At 38.9% G+C, this 20,562-nt stretch overlaps 1 protein-coding gene and 1 long non-coding RNA gene across 14 annotated transcripts in view; one reads left to right on the top strand and one right to left on the bottom strand.

The window, feature by feature from the left end:
* Positions 1 to 1,850, bottom strand: part of LOC126212843 (zinc finger protein 99-like) — a 117,201-nt gene extending 115,351 nt beyond the window's left edge. For 9 of the 12 annotated variants that reach the window (XM_049940275.1, XM_049940262.1, XM_049940268.1 and 6 more), the window contains exons 1-2: positions 1,752 to 1,850; positions 27 to 115 (exon numbers count right to left, since the gene is read on the bottom strand). In XM_049940275.1, coding sequence (XP_049796232.1) covers positions 27 to 98 — 72 coding nt within the window. In that variant the 5' untranslated portion in view covers positions 99 to 115; positions 1,752 to 1,850. Of the gene's footprint in view, positions 1 to 26; positions 116 to 1,269; positions 1,470 to 1,679 lie in introns of all 12 variants that reach the window. The other 3 variants (XM_049940264.1, XM_049940263.1, XM_049940265.1) reach the window with 3 other exon arrangements.
* The window catches only part of LOC126212846 (uncharacterized), a 142,647-nt gene continuing 123,904 nt past the window's right edge, over positions 1,820 to 20,562 (top strand). For both annotated transcript variants that reach the window (XR_007540940.1, XR_007540942.1), the window contains exon 1: positions 1,820 to 1,910. This is a non-coding gene — a long non-coding RNA (uncharacterized LOC126212846). The remainder of the gene's footprint in view (positions 1,911 to 20,562) is intronic.

The following is a 20,562-nucleotide window of genomic DNA, read 5'->3' as shown; positions in this document are numbered from 1 at the left end:
TTAAGAAATACAAGTAAGCCACTTACTATGAAGTGTAACTCAGTTTGTACTTCATCAGTTTCGTCTTTTTTTATCCACTTAGTTGGCTCCTGGTCCATCGCTTCAGTTCTACAGTCTGAAAAGAAAAAGCAATCAGATAAGAAAAGTTTGTGGCCCACTCAGTTTCTGTTTTTACCATGAGGTATAGCTCAAAGGCAGTATTGTCACTCATATATTGCGTGCAGTAAATGGGTGATTACACAGGAAACAGATGCAAAGTGGCTGAGGAAAAGTGTGTTCATTGATATAAACTCATTCACATTTTGCAGGTCATGAAGAGTGAGAACAATCATAAAATAACACGCAATGGAAACTGAGCATTTAAATTTGCTACTGCTTCTTTGTAACACTGGCTCATGGATACCATCCTGTTGTGACAATTATGGAAGATGTGTAATTTTGTGTGCATGCATTAACTTCAGCATTACAAACAATCACAGCAGTCAATAGATTGCAGCGATATTACTTAATAACATCAAATATTTCATTCTATACTTGGTTCATTGTGTTAATTTCAGTGTGATAGGGACATGAAGAAAATCCGGATATACGGATTGTTTATCAGTGAATATGCATTTTCAACGTAGGCATTACCTTGAAACTTACTTCATCTGTATTCATTCACGGATGTATGCTCAATTTACAGGAAGCATCATCATTTTAGAATCTTTACCTGCTATTAAAGGAAACCAATACCTGCATTGTAGACTGCACTTTGCAATGCGGAAGTTCTCATTCTTATTACCATCAACATTAAACATTGGTTAGCATTTTCTAACAAAACTGATTTACTGAAACGACTTCATACTAACTGTAAATATGATGAATGATCTATTGAGTTCTGATGACATGTAATGCTTTACGTTAGGCAGATTATAGTTAATCTGTACCTTGTATCTCGCCATTTCGTAAATGATGTTGCAGTACTCTTATACAGAACTCCATTAAAACCCACTCACTACAACAAACTGGTATTTACATATGATTACACGAATACTAACGACACGAATAATCAAAGCACAGTGAAAACTAACAAAATGCAACAGAATTGCAGCATTTCCTTTCATGCGAACATACTCAAACCATGAAATGATGTAGTAACTGTGGGCACTTTAAAAAATGCTTACGTTAGCCCTAAAATCTGGAGCCGCTATATGTCTACATCACATCACAGAAAATTATCATCACAATCATTATTACTGCTAAGTAAGTCAAAATAACCGTACTAACATGGACAACCTTTGAATTTCACTGTCCGCCTTTTCTCGTTAGCCACGAAGTATATGAGGAGATTACTTCGTAGACAAACTGCTCCTGACAGCACGTCACACACTCAGCCGTTTCTTTTATGAAGATACACGTAGCGATTTTAACGGTCAGGCCAAAAACAAGCACTAACAACTCAGGTATTTAGTTGTTACGAACATAACCTGAAAAATTACAACATTCACACACTGTCACCAAGCACACTATAGGTGATGTGATCACAATTAAATACAGAATAAAATCTCATCCTTATGTACCCATTAAAAATTAAAACATAAAAAAGACAGCAGCCTCAAACAGCAGAGTCATCACAAGATATTCGCGAACTAGTACACTCATCAAACTCAACTGTTACTGTGATAGAAATTAAGTACCGTGTTAATTTACTTCCGAAACACATTTCTTCACTTATTCTTGTTTGCAGTTTATAAACGCTTATAAATTACCTGGAGAATATCACACACAAATTTCCACAACACCACGAGGTTGCTGCTGACTACACAGTACACGAAGGGTGACAGTATCGCAGAACCAGCAGATGCTTTCAAAACCAGCGTGAATCTTGTCGCTCGTGTGGACAACAGCAGAATTTTACGTCTTTTTCAGTGAGTGTTACGAGATATGTAATTAACAGTTTTTTCTGTATTTTCTATAGTATTTGCGTGCATTAGTGTGAAATAGACTTGATAAATTGAAGGTTTCAGTTTTTATTTGCGTTTGAATAGGAAAAGCGAAGGACAGCTTCGCGTGTACGCAAACGTTTGTTTACATTCTTAAATTACATTGTTAAATGCGCGGGATCATCAATTAAGTAGGAAATACAGAAGCGTCCGATCTTACCCGTCGGCTTTGACCCATGACGTCACAAATACCGTGGAAACGACCATAAACAACAATTCCAATATGGCGGATATAAAAACATCGAATACGTATTGTAAACACTGAAATACACAAGTTTAAATACACAAGTTTCACTAGTGCACAATACTGAGTATTTACGTTTATTAGTGTCATTTAGACTCGATACATTGAACATAGCAGTTTTTATACATTTTATTAGGTCATTTTTCGCGTGTACGTGAACGTTTGTTTACATTATAAATACGAGGGTTAATCAGTTTAAGTTAGTGTTGGATGCTTAGTATTCACGCTTATTAGTGTCATTTAGGCTCGTTACATTGAAGGTAGCAGTTTTTATACGTTTTATTAGGAAAAGTGATACTGAAGGTGAACTCTAACGCCACTTGCATACGTTTGACTAGCGCAACCTGTGAGCGTTAACAGTTAAGTAGACGTAAAATACGTGGTAAATTAGTGTTACACTAAAATGTCTGAGTAAATCAATGTTACAATAAAACTTCTGAGCCATTTTTACATACGGTTTAGTTAGCAGAAATCTAATACTCTCCTCGCCGTCTGCTTATTTTCCTTAGCTTGTTGTGGGCATTAGTGATCGTGTACCGTGAGCCTATGGGTTCCTGTAAAGTAGAACTCGTATTTGTGCTTTTCATTCTGAACTCTTATTGTTAGCTAAAGGTTTTGTTTTGTACCTGCATCTGTCAGTGTACAATACTCAGTATTTAGGTTTATTTGTGTCATTTCGACTCGATACATTGAATGTAGCCGTTTTTATAGTTTAGGTCATTTTCGCGTGTACGTAAACGTTTGTTTACACTGTAAATGCGAAGGATAACCAGTAGGTGTAGTTTACCGCTGGTTACTGTTTAACATTTATAAATAACATTCACTATATAGCCCCTAGCAGTATACTGTAGGTCACTGTTTTTTCCTGTAGTATCCACTTGATAGCCCTAGCAGCAAAATAAGCACCAGACCTAGCTTCTACCATAAATTTTTATTGTTTTTCATTTTTGAGTGTCCTTTCTGCCACCTAGAGTGTAGTTGTTAACCTTGTGTGGCAGTAGATTTCCTTAAGTTTGTTATAGTAAATCACATATTAGCTAGATGGATAGGGACTGTGTCTGTTGTATGCGGATGCAGAAGGAGTTAGCCACAGTCCAAATGCAGCTGGAAGCTTTGTTGGCCACAGTCAACTGGCTCCAGAGTGCCACCTTGAGGTGCGGTGGGGATGGGGTACCTGGGGCAGCCTTTTCTGTACTAGATGTGCGGGCAGGGGGGCGGGGGAGAGATGTCACAGCTCTCTGTCACTGAGCCAACCTACACTAGTAACATAAAACTGTTTATTTGCTGCCATTAATCATCAATGAGGAAAGAAGTCAACAAACCTAACTCAAAAACTTCATAAAGAGACTGAAAGCATTACAAAAACACACACATGGAAAAATATCCTAAATGTAAAACCAAAATGAACTCCCAACACTGAAAAGATAGTCAACAAAAATGTAATAAAGGAGAAATTTTTGAAAAGAAAATCTGAAACTAAATATAATGTGTCATTTCTTATTAATGTGCTCTATTTGTATGTATACAGTCAATTGAATAAAGTTGAAAAAAGGTTCAAGTCATGGCTGTGATACAAATTTTAATTAATTTCTTCAGCTTCTACAATTATTAAAGATAAAGCTGAGACTCATACACGTCAAGGAAACTTTAAAACCATCAGTTCATGAAATGAAAGAAAATGATCTGTTTTATGCCCAATTGTGCAATAAAATCTTCAAAGAAATGTAAATCCAAGTGTATGAAATATATTTATTGATTTATGAATATTTCAATACCATAAACTGAGGATCATTTATAATTTTTGTCTGTCTGATGCAGTGTATGCGGTACTTTCACTCCTGTGCACTTCACACGTGTAAAAGAGACATCAGGGGACTCCAAACCTCTTGTTTGTGTATTAGTCAGTACAGTATCTTCTCTGAAAAATAACATGAAGAATGACAGAGAGCTTGGATCATTCCCTGGCAGATTGCTGTGTCCTAAGGACAAGTCTTCAAATGCATGATTAAGTGGACTAAAATGATTTTTTTTCTAGTCAAATTTGTCAGCACCCTTTCTTCCTCGGACAGACTATCAATTACATCTTGTTGACACAAGACTACATGTTACACTTGTTGAGGTACATGACTTCAAGACTGTCATGGTCAGAATCTGTGGAGGAGTTACCACTTGTATCAACATCGAATAACTCATCCCCACTGTCATGCTTCATATCTTCATAATTTCTTCCTCAATAGAAGGGAACAACAACAACAACATATTCAATAGAAGGGCTGAAGATAAAAACATTTGGATTAACAGAGGCGTCCAATCCCACCCGTCGGCTTTGATCCGTGACGTAAGCATGTTGTGGTGTGTGACGTCATGACGGTGTGGAGTTTAGTTTATGAGTGTGTTGTGTTTGTAGCTGTCGTCTTGTTGCAGTTGGAGGTGTCCTCAAGTGGTGTGTGTATGGTCCGTGTATTATGTGGTGTATTGGGTTCATTTGGTTATCACTGCTTGAAGTGTGCATTTATCGGTCATGACTGTTATAGAAGAACAGAAATTGGTTTCAGTGAGTTAAGAATTAAGTTTGTGTTGTGTTTATGTTATTGTGGTGTCATTTGCTGTTTGTTGAGTGGTAAGTCATTTAATTTAATTTGTGGCTTCTTTTGTTTGGTATGGATATGTCTTCTAAGTTTAATTGGGTTAAGGTTGAGGGAGGGGGGGGGCTGGTTTGTTTTGGATGTGTTTTTGTTTGTTTGTTTGGCGGAGGTGGGGGGAATTGGGGTTGCTGACCTAGTATGTAGCGCTGGAACTTTTTTGTGGTAAGTAGCCATTTTTTTGGATCTATTGTTTGCATGTTATGATGATTGGTGGGGTATTTGTGTGTTGTTGGGTCAGTGTTATTTACTGCATGTGTTGGTGGTTGGTGTTTTGTTATCAGCACTTGTGGTTGATTTATGTATCTTAGGGGAAGTACTTTATTTCAATTTTTTTGGTATTGTCAGTTGTATTTGAGTTATACAGGTCAAGGGAAGTGTCCAATTCTAATGACTCGTTGTAGCTACGTGTTTTGGTATTGTGAGCTGCTGTTGACCTATATAGGTAAAGTGAAGTGTCCGATTCCCATTTTTGATGGTATGTGTAGTCGCAGTGTTGCAATTTTTCTAGATGTCAATTTTTCTTTTGTGGTATCGGTAATTGTGGTTGAGCTATGTAGATGAAGGGAAGTGACAGATTCCTGTGAATATTGTGAATGTAGTGGAATTGGGGAAATTTTGATTGGTTTTATGTTGTCGTGTGTGTGTGTGTGTGTGTGTGTGTGTGTGTGTGTGTGTGTGTGTGTGTGTGTGTGTGTGTGTGTGTCTGTCTGTCTGTCTGTTTAGTTTGTCCCCACCCAAAAAACCCCAATTTCCCGCACTGGTGCCGTGAGTTTGATTATATTTATGGATTTTGTAATCGTGTTTACATAATGACCTCATAGGCGCCATATTGGAGACACTGTGAATGGTCGTGTCCGCCATATTGGTGACGTCATTGGTCAAAGCATACGGGTGGAATCGGACATTTCCGTAATCCCAAACATTTTTATTCTAATCTTGATGAACAGTAAGATGAAGTAAAATTGAATGCAGTGAAATAATATCGTAGTAGACACAGTACTACTACTACTACCAACTTAGTAGCCAGAACTGTGAGAAACTGCTAAAAAATAGGTTCAAAGCTCTATTGTGAACTTAAATTCATGAACAGTACACAGCTGCCTGTGAAGTTGCACATTTATACTTGTAATTAGTGGTCAGGGGGCAGCAGGATGGCTTAAGTTAACTCGTCAATAGAGCTCAAGGAAAACCCACAAGTTGTGCTTAAACTCGTCAAAAGTACCTGGTGACCGGCAGAACATGAAGACAGTACTCAACAACAACAGTTAAAGGACTAAGGACAAATGAGACAGTGGTTGGCAAAGAAATTTATTTGGAGGGTAGGCCCTGAAATTGTCATTTTGTATATAGCTCAGTTGGTCAGTTTCATACTGCGTCATGCCCAAAAACAAGTGTGTCCATTCATAGTAGTGAATCATATTTAAAAAAAAAAACCTGTGTTATTAAAAGCCAAGTTAAGGAAAAACTGTAGTGTCCTACGATTTCGAACCGAGCATCACAAGAAGTGAACAAAGTATGGCATATCCCTGGACAATAAGAATAACAATAAAGATGATGATGATGATGATGATGATGTAGTATTCCACATTAATATTAAAGGAAATAATTTTCAACAGACAAAACATCATGCTGCGTTAACTGAAGCCTGTGTCATTCGAAGGAATTAATTAATGCATTGTATATGTGCTATGCCAATCAACGATATCAATTCATTTTGAAATGTGAATTGACCACCTAGTATCTGTTCATGAGCAACTTAGGTGGCAACCACTGATCAGTGCAACTAGCTGATAGTAATAATTTGAATCTAAGCTTGCTTGCTAAAGAGACTTGATTTTGTAACCCCAAATACAGACTCACATAAGTGCCAAGAGCAGACATTATCAACAAATATTGACTGCAATATCAGACAGTTCTGTGTCGCCTCGCTTTCACGCTAATGGAGGACATTTTGAACATTTCCTGTAACACAGTGTTTGAAGTCACGCTGGTACGTTCTGTTGCTGTGTGTTTCCATTCCATGATTAATGTGATTTGAAGAGAAGTAATAAAATGAGCTCTAACATGGAAATTAAGCGTTTCTGGACACATGTCCACATAACATATTTTCTTCCTTTGTGTGTGAGGAATATTTCCTGAAAGTTTGGCCATACCTTTTTGTAACACCCTGTATAATAACCATTTTGATTTTTCCAGCATAATTATTCACAGTTATCGTATCAGGTTGCCTACTAGACTGAAAAACCATCATGACAATGTATCTAATTGACTGCCATTTCATATGAGATGCTATTTCTCAATAATGACATGCCTCACTACTTCATTTTTATCACTGGCACCACAGCACACACACAATGCATTAGGGGCAGCATTGATGTGCCTGGTACATATGTCACTCCATATTTTGATCTACATAATATTGCTATCTCCAAAAACAGTATCAATCAATAGCTCACAGAGTAAATTTTATACATGAGATATTTCATCTACCTTTTTTCAATTACTGTAGAAGTAACATGGGGTCAAGTTTCTGAGACTACTCTGTTTGTTTTAGTGTAACTCAAACCATGTACACAAAATATGAATCATTCTGTATAGAAAGTGAACATTTCAGAAGTAATTTTCTGTTAATCAGTAATGTAACAAAACAAATCTGTAAGCATGTAAGACTCTGAAACCCTTAACATGGGATTATAAAAGAAAGAAGTTATTTTGAAATAACAAATGAATGGAGAGGTGAAACAATTAGTAATAGGGTAAAAGGAACTACTACTATCAATAAGTAAGATATTGTAACAGACTACTGCACACAATGAAGTAGAGGAGTATATATGTAAAATAAGTTACAAATGTAAGACAGGACACAAGATAAGATAAAAAATACAACATTATAACAAGGTTTATGGTACATTAATAAATAATCTAGAGAAAATTTATAACTGGTAGAAAATAAACTTTTTCTCGCTTGCATTGAATTTCAACGAAAAACTTTCCAAGAAGAGACTTAACTCTGTCAAAATTTTAGGTCTGGTACTAATTTTATATTAACCACAACAGAGCAGAAAGTAAAAAAAGAAGTCCATAAATGGAAAAAAAGTCGTTACGATTTGAGCGTTATGCTATGCCATCACTAAAAGCATGCACAGTATAAGCGCTATCTTACGTCAATTTCGCCTCAACTTTCCAAAGTATCTAAAGAATCAAGAGTTGTACTCTTATACAGAATGGGTAATGCTGAATATATAAAATTGTACTTAGGAAACTCGGGCAATATCCTCAGACCACAGGGCACATACAGCTACTTCTGCATTTGATCACTTGGGCCTTAGAAACACAAATGTTTCTACAACTTCTGAAACAGTGACAATAAACTGCAGAACTCCGGGATCACGATCTAGGTTAGTGGAGTTGCAAGAGGAGCTAATGAAGACCAAATAATATGTAGAAAGTTTATCAGAAGCGTTGAAAAAAATCCAGACCAAATGGAATTAAAATCAGGCCGTATGTTTTATTACAGATGAAAAGAGTGGAAGTAAATACAAGTGTAGCCTTTGTAGCAAATAAGAAAATTAAAAATACTACGGGTATTAAAGGAAACTCAAATATTATATTAAAACTGGTTTTAAAAATAAAAAAGAGATATACTGTGGCAGTCGCTTGAACCTATGGACCAACACTCAGATGCTGTTGAGGTGTAACACCTCTACAAATATTTACAGTTATTTCAAGCAGAATGACCTCCTCCAAACCAACAAGCACGAATTCTAAAAACCTCCATCACACAACACCCCCCTACACTTTTTTGTATTTATTTATTTGTTTTACTCCACATACCATCCCCAAAGACAAAGATTGAGGGAATAAGGTAGATGGAATATTTCCTGATTTATAAAAACAATTCGACTTAATACTGCACCAATGTTTATTATCAAAAGTATGGTGATATGGGTATCAGACAACATATGTGAGTGGGTTGATGTTTTCTATGTAAACAGGGTACAGCATAATCCCTAGACTGTAAATTGATGGGGTAACAGAATGTAAATTATACCAAAATCTCTTCTAAACATTTCTGAGATTTGCTGGATCCACTACAGTAGATGCTATATATCTTTATACTTGGTCAAGCGATCAAACTGAGCTATAATCTTCTGATTTGTAATTCAACGTTGACAGGCAATGTGAAATACAGTATCTATAATGGTCTAGTGCAGGGTCATGTAAATTTCTTAGTTCTGCCCAATTTCATGGCAGTTTGTCATAACATCCCATGATCTCCTAATGGGTATATCAGCATCCTAGCATCCTTTCAACTATGGAGCTGTCTCCATGTTCAGCTGCATTGTTTTGCTGAACAATCTGTAATGGTCTAGTGCATGGTCATGTAAATTTCTTAGTTCTGCTCAATTTCATGGCAGTTTGTCATAACATCCCATGATCTCCCAATGGGTATAACAGCATCCTAGCATCCTTTCAACTATGGAGCTGTCTCCATGTTCAGCTGCATTGTTCTGCTGAATTCTCTTCAAAATAAATGTTAATCTTTTAGCCAGGTACTTCACTTTGCTGGAATTCATTTCAGGTGACAGCTTATAAGTCTTGAAACATGAATGGATTTTGTGGTGATAAACAACCTCAAAGGGAATCGACACTGTGGTTTCATGTATTCTGGTGTTGTATGACGAAATCACATATGGTAATAGACAATCCCAGTCTGAGGGGAAGCTAATCATGTTATAAGATAAGATTCTAGGTACTGTTTTATGAATGTGTTCAACCCTGCCATTACTCTTAGAATGAAATGACGTAGCTCTGAACTTCTTTATTTTAAACAATCAAGATAACTGTATGATAAGATTGGCCATAACGTTTGTCCCTCAGTCTGCTATAATGGCCTCTGGACTTCCAGATTGTAGTGCAAAATAATTTACCAGTGCTCTCACAACCATCTCAGCGGCCATGTCTGCAGTGGGTCACAGAATAAGATGATGAGAGAAACGGTCAGCGACAGATAAAATGTATGTTACTTTTTACTGTTAAGGCAAATGGTCCTGCAATATAGAGTGCTAAGACTTTGAAAGGTCCAGCTACCTCAGATATAGTTTGAAGAGGTACATTTGGTTTTTGTTCTTGCACTCTCTGCAAAAAGACAATTTTGAACATAATATCCTAATTTATTTGTGGCACTTTCCCCATTACGATGTGTCTGTATACACTCATGACTCTGTCGCAGTATATACTTGCCAGTAGGTTGGTTGGTTGCTTTTGGAGAAAGAGACCAAACAGCGAGGTCATCGGTCTCATCGGATTTGGGAAGTAAGTCGGCCGTGCCCTTTCGCAGGAACCATTCCGGCATTTGCCTGGAGCGATTTAGGGAAATCACGGAAAACCTAAATCAGGATGGCCGGACGCTGGATTGAACCGTCGTCCTCCCGAATGCGAGTCCAGTGTGCTAACCACTGCGCCACCTCGCTCGGTATACTTGCCAGTAGTCTCGGGATTCTTGTGCCGTCTTTAATTCCTCAGTAAGCACATCATCTACTTGCAGGATCTTAATTTTTGTACTCAAGGCACCTGGTTTCTGATTTAACTTTCCAGGCTTAAGTCTGGTTATGTAGTCATATTCACAGAGTTTTAAGACCAATCTAACAAGTCCACTGCTGGGATCCTTTAAACTCAAAAGGCACTGTAAAGCAACACGATCTGCAATTACTGTGAACTGTCATGCCTATAGGTAACACTGACAGTAATGGGTGCCAAAAACAAGAATCAGAAGTTCATTTTGTGTGGTGGTGTAATTTTGCACAGCTGCTACAGCTGACGTGAAGCATAACCAATTGGTTTTCCTTCACCATTTTGTATCTGACTCAAAATACAACCAGCTGAGACATTGCTAGCATCACACAACAAGATTAAAGGTAGAGCAAAATGCCGATAACCCAAGACAGGTGCACTTGTTAAGAATGTCTTTCAGTTTTAACATGGCCCTCCTGCTATCCATTGTGCAGACAGGAGCAACTCCCTTCGTTAGTAATTTTGCAAGCCATTTTGTGGTGACCGGATAGTTCTCCACAAAACGGCGATAGTAATTTATTAACCTGAGAAATCAGTTGCAATTCTTTAATGTTCCTCGATGCTGGAAAATCATTCACTGCATTTTTAAATTGTGGTTCTGGTCTTGACCATCTGCTAAAATTATATGGCCTGGATAGTGCAATTATGATAGTGCAAAATCGCAGTTTTTGAAATTCAAATTTATATTAGCATCACTAAAATGGGTTAGTATGTTTTTTAGTTACTTTGCATGTTCTCTCACTGAATTTGAAAAGACAACTGTGTTATCCAGGTATACTAGTCACATGGTTGGCTTTAAACCTCCTAAAAGTAAATCAGCAAAATGTTAAAATTTTGTGGAGGTGGAGAGACGGGTGTTTGGTGGGGTGGGTGGGGGGGGGGGGGAAGGGCTTTCTTTGATATTCACAATGCCCACAGGGTACAACAAAAGCTGTCTTTTTCTCCATCTTTAATAGCTACATGAATCTGATAGTAGCTGGAGCATGGTGAAGAATTTGCATTTGACAAGATGATTGAAAATATCATCAATTCTTGCAAAAAATGCTGCAAGCTTTTCCTCTGTAACTGGTTTTGTTGGGGACTACCACTGTAACGAGCGTACACAAACAAGGTGTATACGACTCGGGACAACCGGTTTTTTTTTAGAATTCTAGGTATTTTTCATTGTTTTCAGTTAACTTTTAGTAATTTTGACTGGTAAGAACCGATACTCTAACAAAGGATATTACTGTACCCCACTACTGCAGAATAATACTTCGACAATAAAAGATAAACGAGAGAAAAAGAACGAAAATTACTTAAATTGCAAAGGAAATGCGCCATATACAACGACGACACACAGTGCTCGTGCAAGTGTCTGCCAAATGCAAAATGTGTCAAAGGCTTTAGGAAGACTATGCAATGCTTCATAACAACAAATTGCCTCCGATGAGCGTGAAGTCACAGCTGTTTACATTAGATTCGTTTTAGCAGTTACGAGCGGGCTCATGCGCATGCGCAGTTGAGTTGCTTTTGAGTAGTAGATTCTCCTAATTCTGGCTACAGGAATGTGGATGTTGGCTGTGCAAGCAGTCACATCAAGCAGCTAGATGCTACCGGGAAATGGGGGCGTCAAATTCATATTCTTGAGGAAAAAAACTTGTATCACAAAGTGCCTAGCATGCAGTGCATGTTTGTCTATTGATTATTCATATGATTTTGAAACGCATCCCTATTGGATTTTGAACATTTTTGAACACATTTTAGGTTGATTTCTGACTGAATCATAAGTAGATTTTTGAATGCATGCATAGTGTATGTGATGTCTCGTCGCATCCAGAAATAAACTTCCCGTAGATTGGACAGGGCTATACGATCTGAGCGGACTAAAGCCAAATGGATGAATGCCAATTGCTGTCTGATTATGTGGTTGATTGGGTTTGTGAAAGATCAGTGTTGTTATAATTACTAGCGAAATCCATAGATTCAGACTACCAGAGTGGAAATAAACAACTGTCAGGAATAACAGGTGAGAAAGATTATGTATTATCTTCTCTGTGTATCGAAGGAAATGAAATTTTGACAGAAAATTTTTGGCCATATCGCTACACTAGTAAGGACCAGTAGCACAGTCTCGTCTATTTCCTAACATTAAGTTTTTTTGTTTGTAGTAGGCCTAATAGGCATTTGATATTGGTACTTCATGAATTATATTCTGTAGTGTTATAAAAATGGCCATTGATGCCAAAACAGTCTTGTTTATTTGGTGTGTGTTACAAAACTGCTGACATATTAGAAAGGCCTATTTTGTTTTATCTAGCAGACAGCGACAGAATACACTCCTGGAAATGGAAAAAAGAACACATTGACACCGGTGTGTCAGACCCACCATACTTCCTCCGGACACTGCGAGAGGGCTGTACAAGCAATGATCACACGCACGGCACAGCGGACACACCAGGAACCGCGGTGTTGGCCATCGAATGGCGCTAGCTGCGCAGCATTCGTGCACCGCCGCCGTCAGTGTCAGCCAGTTTGCCGTGGCATACGGAGCTCCATCGCAGTCTTTAACACTGGTAGCATGCTGCGACAGCGTGGATGTGAACCGTATGTGCAGTTGACGGACTTTGAGCGAGGGCGTATAGTGGGCATGTGGGAGGCCGGGTGGACGTACCGCCGAATTGCTCAACATGTGGGGCGTGAGGTCTCCACAGTACATCGATGTTGTCGCCAGTGGTCAGCGGAAGGTGCACGTGCCCGTCGACCTGGGACCGGACCGCAGCGACGCACGGATGCACGCCAAGACCGTAGGATCCTACGCAGTGCCGTAGGGGACCGCAACGCCACTTCCCAGCAAATTAGGGACACTGTTGCTCCTGGGGTATCGGCGAGGACCATTCGCAACCGTCTCCATGAAGCTGGGCTACGGTCCCGCACACCGTTAGGCCGTCTTCCGCTCACGCCCCAACATCGTGCAGCCCGCCTCCAGTGGTGTCGCGACAGGCGTGAATGGAGGGACGAATGGAGACGTGTCGTCTTCAGCGATGAGAGTCGCTTCTGCCTTGGTGCCAATGATGGTCGTATGCGTGTTTGGCGCCGTGCAGGTGAGCGCCACAATCAGGACTGCATACGACCGAGGCACACAGGGCCAACACCCGGCATCATGGTGTGGGGAGCGATCTCCTACACTGGCCATACACCACTGGTGATCGTCGAGGGGACACTGAATAGTGCACGGTACATCCAAACCGTCATCGAACCCATCGTTCTACCATTCCTAGACCGGCAAGGGAACTTGCTGTTCCAACAGGACAATGCACGTCCGCATGTATCCCGTGCCACCCAACGTGCTCTAGAAGGTGTAAGTCAACTACCCTGGCCAGCAAGATCTCCGGATCTGTCCCCCATTGAGCATGTTTGGGACTGGATGAAGCGTCGTCTCACGCGGTCTGCACGTCCAGCACGAACGCTGGTCCAACTGAGGCGCCAGGTGGAAATGGCATGGCAAGCCATTCCACAGGACTACATCCAGCATCTCTACGATCGTCTCCATGGGAGAATAGCAGCCTGCATTGCTGCAAAAGGTGGATATACACTGTACTAATGCCGACATTGTGCATGCTCTGTTGCCTGTGTCTATGTGCCTGTGGTTCTGTCAGTGTGATCATGTGATGTATCTGACCCCAGGAATGTGTCAATAAAGTTTCCCCTTCCTGGGACAATGAATTCACGGTGTTCTTATTTCAATTTCCAGGAGTGTAGATGTAATCAGATCGAGAAACCACACCAGTCTTGGGTATTATTTCTGTTAACAGCTTTTTCAGTATTAGATAATGACATTTTGATTTTTCATGTAGCAAAACGTTTCACAAACTTTGATGAGGTAATACCGTAGATCCTTTCCCAGAAAGGAAAGCACACCATGTAAAGCTGTAGTGAGATTAGAGAGAAAAAAATGCTAGGAGCTAAGGATTGAAGAAATGCATAACTTCTTGATTATCTCTTGTCTTTATTGGTCTTATGTATCCTATATTTAATTTTATGTCACACAAAACAGCCAGTTATTAGCCAATAGGTAACAAATAGTTCAGATTTTCTGAAGAGTTCTTGTTCTCCTGATTACAAAAACTCCCATCCGCTATTAATTGTGAGATTTTGTTTTTTGAAAAGGGGCAGGCTGTCAAACTGGTTGACTGGGAACAGGCGAGGCCCCACTGGACATTTCAGTTTCCACTGTCCTGAATATAGTTTGATGGCATCCATTACAAAATATACACGTTTCAATTCCACAGAGAGAAATACAATGATATGCATTAGAAGAATGATTTGTCAAGAGGCATGGCACAGCACTTTGGCGTACTTAAGACCAAATAATATGCCTTACATTTCCTCGAACACACATGTTTTATGCTTCAGACTTTTCAGAAAGATGTGCGCTACAAGATGAACATATTTTTGAAAATTCGATTTTTTTAGTATTGATCTGGTACGCAAATATCGTAGATCTGGGGCTGATGCGCAGAGCAGTCAGAGTAGAGTTGTAGTGGGTAGTCTCCACGTGATCCGTGTCTACATTTAGTGATTTTGCTGTTTCGCCTTCATGTACTCTCACGTCAAATCGAAACAAAACGGATGTCTGTGGCCGGGAGCTATCAAGTGAATTAAAATACATTCACATAATTATGGAAGGCTAAAATATGGCATTAGTTTCAGATTTTATTTTATTTATACCTTTCTGACAGTCAAGCATTAATCGCCTTGTGGAACAATGAAGTTATTTTTGTCTGTTTGCTAAAGAAATTTGGCTTTTATTAACCTTTTCTGCTGTGGCAGTCAATGTATTTGAAACGAAATGTTTAATTCCACAGTGCTGGCTGGTTTCAACTGTTCGCTGCATTTGACGTGCATGTGTTTTTTTTTCCCCCTAGCACATGGCATTATGCCATAATTAAGAACCAAGATTTGTATAATACAATACTGGTGCTCCAAGAAAATTTACATCACTGAAAAGCTTAATATCAGGTTGAGGTCTACTTCATTGGAAATCTGGACATATGAGTGTGCACTTTAAATGTGCACATTTTAATATGGTTCACGAAATTCCGATGCTCATGGAGTATCTTCTAATGTCTTGTTTCTTTTATGACATAATGTATGATCTTTCAGTGTTTAACACGTACGCACATACGGGCTTCCTGTGTTATGATAGCTGTGTCGCCTGTTATTTGCGCTGTCTGGCAACTGCTGAAACAAACCTATTTCTGACAGGTCGCGGGAAAATATTGCGACTAGTGGTTTCAAAAGCATTACTTTCAAAGTAAATATCCTTCTATGTAAGTTGAACTATGTGCAAGAATGTGCCATGAATTTATTAAATTAAAGAGCGTTTGACTCATTTAAAAATCAACTCTTTGATGATGAGTCGTTTAGAAGAATTTGGAACACTGAAGATCAGACATTTATCTCATTATTGTAAAATTTACTGGTACATTTGTGTGATGTATCTCAAAGTGCAACACACACAAAAAAGATCAACATTATATGCGAAAGCTTAACTTCTCTTGCAGCATATTAACCTTAGAGACCAATATTATATGTGACAGCTTTGCTTTTCTTGTAGCAACACCATATATATTAATTTAAACTATTAACTTTCCCTGTTTGTGTGTTCGTGCTACTTAACAGTGATGTTGCTGCTGGCTGACTACATCTCGTGTCCTATGCTCTGAATATCGGCTGGCGAGATCACGTGACATGAGCTATGGCTTACAAAAGCTGGCTTACAAATGCGCATCACAATCTTGATTTCAGTGATTTGGAAAGTAACATGTGGTGTTTGGTGGAATTCCAATGTATACTTTTGTAATACGAAAATACGCAGCATGCATGTTGCTGCACATGAAAGATATTTCCAAATCTTGTCTTTTTCCCTGAGTTTCGTTTTCTATTGTGCCAGGAAATTCTATGCCCATGTATAAAACCATAACCATTCAAAGGATTGATAAGGGAAAATATACTGTCACTTAACATGGAGAAAGCTTGTTTTCACCTGGGAGAAAGTGTATTTTTATCCGTGAAAAATGCGGGAATTTTTTTTCCTTGTCCGTGTATACACCCTGCACAAGAACAAAACATTGTACAGATATCATACGTATGTCATTTTGAAGAGAAACCCTGAAAGTTCTTTTTTCATGTGTACCGTGCAACGGTTCTTTCGCGTTCTCGTCAATACGGTACCAGAACGTTTAAGTTCTACCACTGTAAAGATGGAAGATCCGTGATTCGGAATGTCAGAACTGTGTAGTAAGTAGTGACAGGCACACTCCAAACCATCGACTCTCGGAGACTGATTTTAACCGTGTTCAACCTAATGGTAAATTATCGAACTATTTTTCTCTGAATCATACAGTTTGTGGGAAAAGCAGTGAGAATAATTACTTTTGGAAACCTTTTATCAGACAAAGCCTGTTATAACAATAAACTGTTTCGCTTAATAAAACGGCCGCCAGCCCAAATCGGGCACAGTGTCCACACAAAAAGATGAAGTCAATTTTCGACACTGAATAAATAACTGCTTTCACTTACTATGTAACTGAAACACAACCACTTAATTTCCATTTACTTGGGTCATTTGGCAGTAAGTACTATTAATCCCACTTTCTGTTAGTTGTGGAATTTACCACTATACTTCAGTAATTATTTAAAGAAAACACACACATGTTTCAACAAGGATACAAAAAAATATTAAACTTATAGCTATTATTCATATGACCAAAACTATTATTTAACACGACTAGATTTCATTTCTTTAGGACTTTTATTTCTTAACATTTAACTAACAGCAATATTTGTCTGGCTTTCTTTGACATGGAGAAGCAACATGAACAAATACTGTTAAGATTGTTGCAGTTAAACAATTATGTTATCTTACTTTCAAAAATGCTATTGAGAACTTATCCTCATGGTCACGCAAAGCGGTGGTTCTTAAACCGATATGTGCAAACTTTAGTATTTAACAATGATTTTCAGAATTTACTACCAAAACAATACTATTGCCAGTAATTTACTATTATTCAAGCTTCAATAAACATCAGAATACTCGGAATAAATTCATTTAGGTAAGGACCCTACTGAGGTAAATGAAATTGGAAAATTATGGTTAAACACAAAAGTACATTTAACACTTATATTCCACTGATTGAAGAAGGATGGTTCATTCTGTGATACACTTCTAAGTAAAGTACTTTGCCTGTTACTGATGTCGAAGGTGGCGTGAGGCGGTGCTGCGTAGTAACATTGCACAGGTACGGCTCTTGATTACATAGCTCTATCTTCCTCTTGTTGGCGACGATAAAATGGCAAATTTCTGAGCTATTAATTTATTGCTGTACTGTGCCAATCATGTAGAACACGTCTGAGCACGTTCACCACTTGCAGGGCAGATACCGACTGTGTGTGTCACTTGCGCACCAATTCTCACTCGCATGCCCCACCACCTTTCCCATTCCACCACAGAACGGAGTTCCGTTCTACCTATGATCCCTACACATTTTCATTTTACACTTCTGCTTACAAAAACCCTAAGTATGAACCATCTACAATTGCATGACAGCACATACATACAAAATTGACATAATTAATTACAGTTGTACTTGAAATATTACATAATTATTTACAAAATATGTTTTAATACATTTATCCCACCTACATCAAAGAGGTTATTTTTAACAGATAAACTACACTTAACAAAAGCTTACTCTCGTTATAGTAGTTACTTAATTTTTCAAAATTATTACGGAACAAAAAATTTAAAATATACAGATTAATGGCCGTATTATCTTTACAGCATTACAATTGCCACAGCGTATTTTGGTAATTTGCCGATAGTTGGTGCTAGTCACAAGCATGGTGAGTTGAGGTATGTTGTAGTTTGACAAATGGGAAAGTGAACAGGCATAAATGTCGAATATGGGATTCAAAGCATCCACACAAATGCATTGAATTTGAGCGTGATTCCCCAAAGGTAAATATTTTTTGTGCCTTGTCACGTCGAAAACTGTACAGGCCATTCTTCTTTGTCGAAAGCACTGTCACTGGGTATTCCTACTTGGACATGTTTCAGCAGAATGGGGCTCCACCCCATTTCCATCTTGAAGTTTGTGGGTACCTGAACACGGAGCTACTGCATTGGTGGATTGGCCGTGCTACAAAAGGGGACAGCTGTTTCATGAAATGGCCTTCCTGATCACCAGACCTCACTCCATGTGAGTCTTTTCTGTGGGAATATATTAAAGATCTGATGTATGTACCACCTCTACCACGTGATACAGCAGAAGTCCGGGAGAGAATACGGGAAGTGACTGCCACAGTCAACGATGCCATGCTAGGATGGGTATGGCAAGGTATCAATTACCATACTGACATGTGCTGGGTCTCTCATGGTTTGCATATCAAATGTTTGTAAAAAACAAAAACTTTCACAGTCTCTCTTCAAAGTGCAATATGTATGAGACCTGTACAATGTTTAGTTCTTTTGCAATAAATAATGACTGAAAGTGTTCCCAGACTTTATGTACACCCTGTATGTGACAACCAGGAACTAAAAGAAGGTTTAATTACTCCAGCTTTTAGTAAATCTGAGGCATTTTTTCTACTGCAGGCTGCAAGTGATAAGATATGCAATATGGTTTCCAGGCTATTGGCTTGGTATGATATGTAGGAATCTTGTGGTACATTAAGAAGTTTGACAGAAGTTGTTTCTTTTCTTCAGATGAAGTTGCAAAGTCAGCTAGAATGGGGTACAGTTGACAGTGAGTATATCTAACAAACAAAACATTTATTTGTATGCCTGTATTGATGAGGAAGGTAGAAGTTCTGCTGTTCATTTATCTTGCAAACTTGAGCAATTCCTATCTCTCTTACCGGATTGGCTTTGCAGAAGGGGAGCAAGGAGCAGTGGCTGAACTGCTCCCATTCACATTTCGCGTATTCACATTCCTTCGAGCACCTCGTTGACCTACTTGGTTAGCTGACCAGTGCTGTAGAGATGGACAGTTTTCTCTCTCGTGTCTGATTTTTCTAAAACAAGCACATGCTGGTGCCAAACACTAAGGAGCCGTGTAACTTTTTGTCATTTGCAACGAGTGTAGCACACTTCGGCAATGAATGCACATCAAGTGGGCTTTATCCCGGTGGATGATTAGACGAATTGTTGCACCTCCTTTGTGAGTTGTGTAGCCTAACTTAGTGTACTCGGTGTACTTCACCTTGTCACGTACCTGTGGGGTCAATCCTGCGAATGAGTGAATCTGCAAGCAAGTTTCTGATTTCTAGAGTGGTATCTCATTCCTTTCATTACTTTCTGTTAGTACATATGTACGACAACACATAACTCTTATTCGGTCAGAAAATCACTCGAAATCCTCTCCAGAATTTTGATATTTGATGGAAAGATTGTCCTTATAGTAGCTGACTGTATTTATCTGTGTACATATCCTCAACGCATTCTGCAAGGATGTCAAATGCCTTGGTATTTATTTCTCAACCCTTCCTTGAATCTACATAAGCATGAACCACTCCTTGCAATTTCGTGCTGGTACTCCTACTGGTACTCCTACACACACACACACACACACACACACACACACACACACACACACACACACACACACAAAAATTTATCACAGACCTCGATGATGTCAGTGGCAGCATTGGTCCAGAGGCATTTCCCCCTACAAGTGAAGCTTGCACATTTAATATGTAGTAATTGGATAGATAAAAAAAATCCAGTCACCAAGTGATGGCAGGAGAAAGGTTTTACTTATGCAAGCTTTTGAAGCCAGTGGCCCCTCCTTCCAGCATAAAGATTGAACGGGTAGGGAGAGGGGTGAAGGGAAGGGAACTTGAGACGTCTAGGGAAAGGGGTGGGGTTCTGAAAAGTCACCCAGAATGCAAGGTCAGGGGAGACTTAACAGATGGGATGATAAAGGAAGACACCAACCGTTGCTTGGTGAATGGATTTTTTAGCTATACAATTACAGTATATTGTCAGAAATTGATTATTTTGATTGTTACAATTAAATTGTTCATTGACAATTGATTGGGCAGCAATGCAATGGCGATGCCTGGTGTCGAG

This window comes from Schistocerca nitens, chromosome 11 (assembly GCF_023898315.1).
Source record: "Schistocerca nitens isolate TAMUIC-IGC-003100 chromosome 11, iqSchNite1.1, whole genome shotgun sequence".
In the NCBI taxonomy this organism is placed as follows: domain Eukaryota; kingdom Metazoa; phylum Arthropoda; class Insecta; order Orthoptera; family Acrididae; genus Schistocerca; species Schistocerca nitens.
This window is presented reverse-complemented; position numbering and strand designations above follow the sequence as displayed.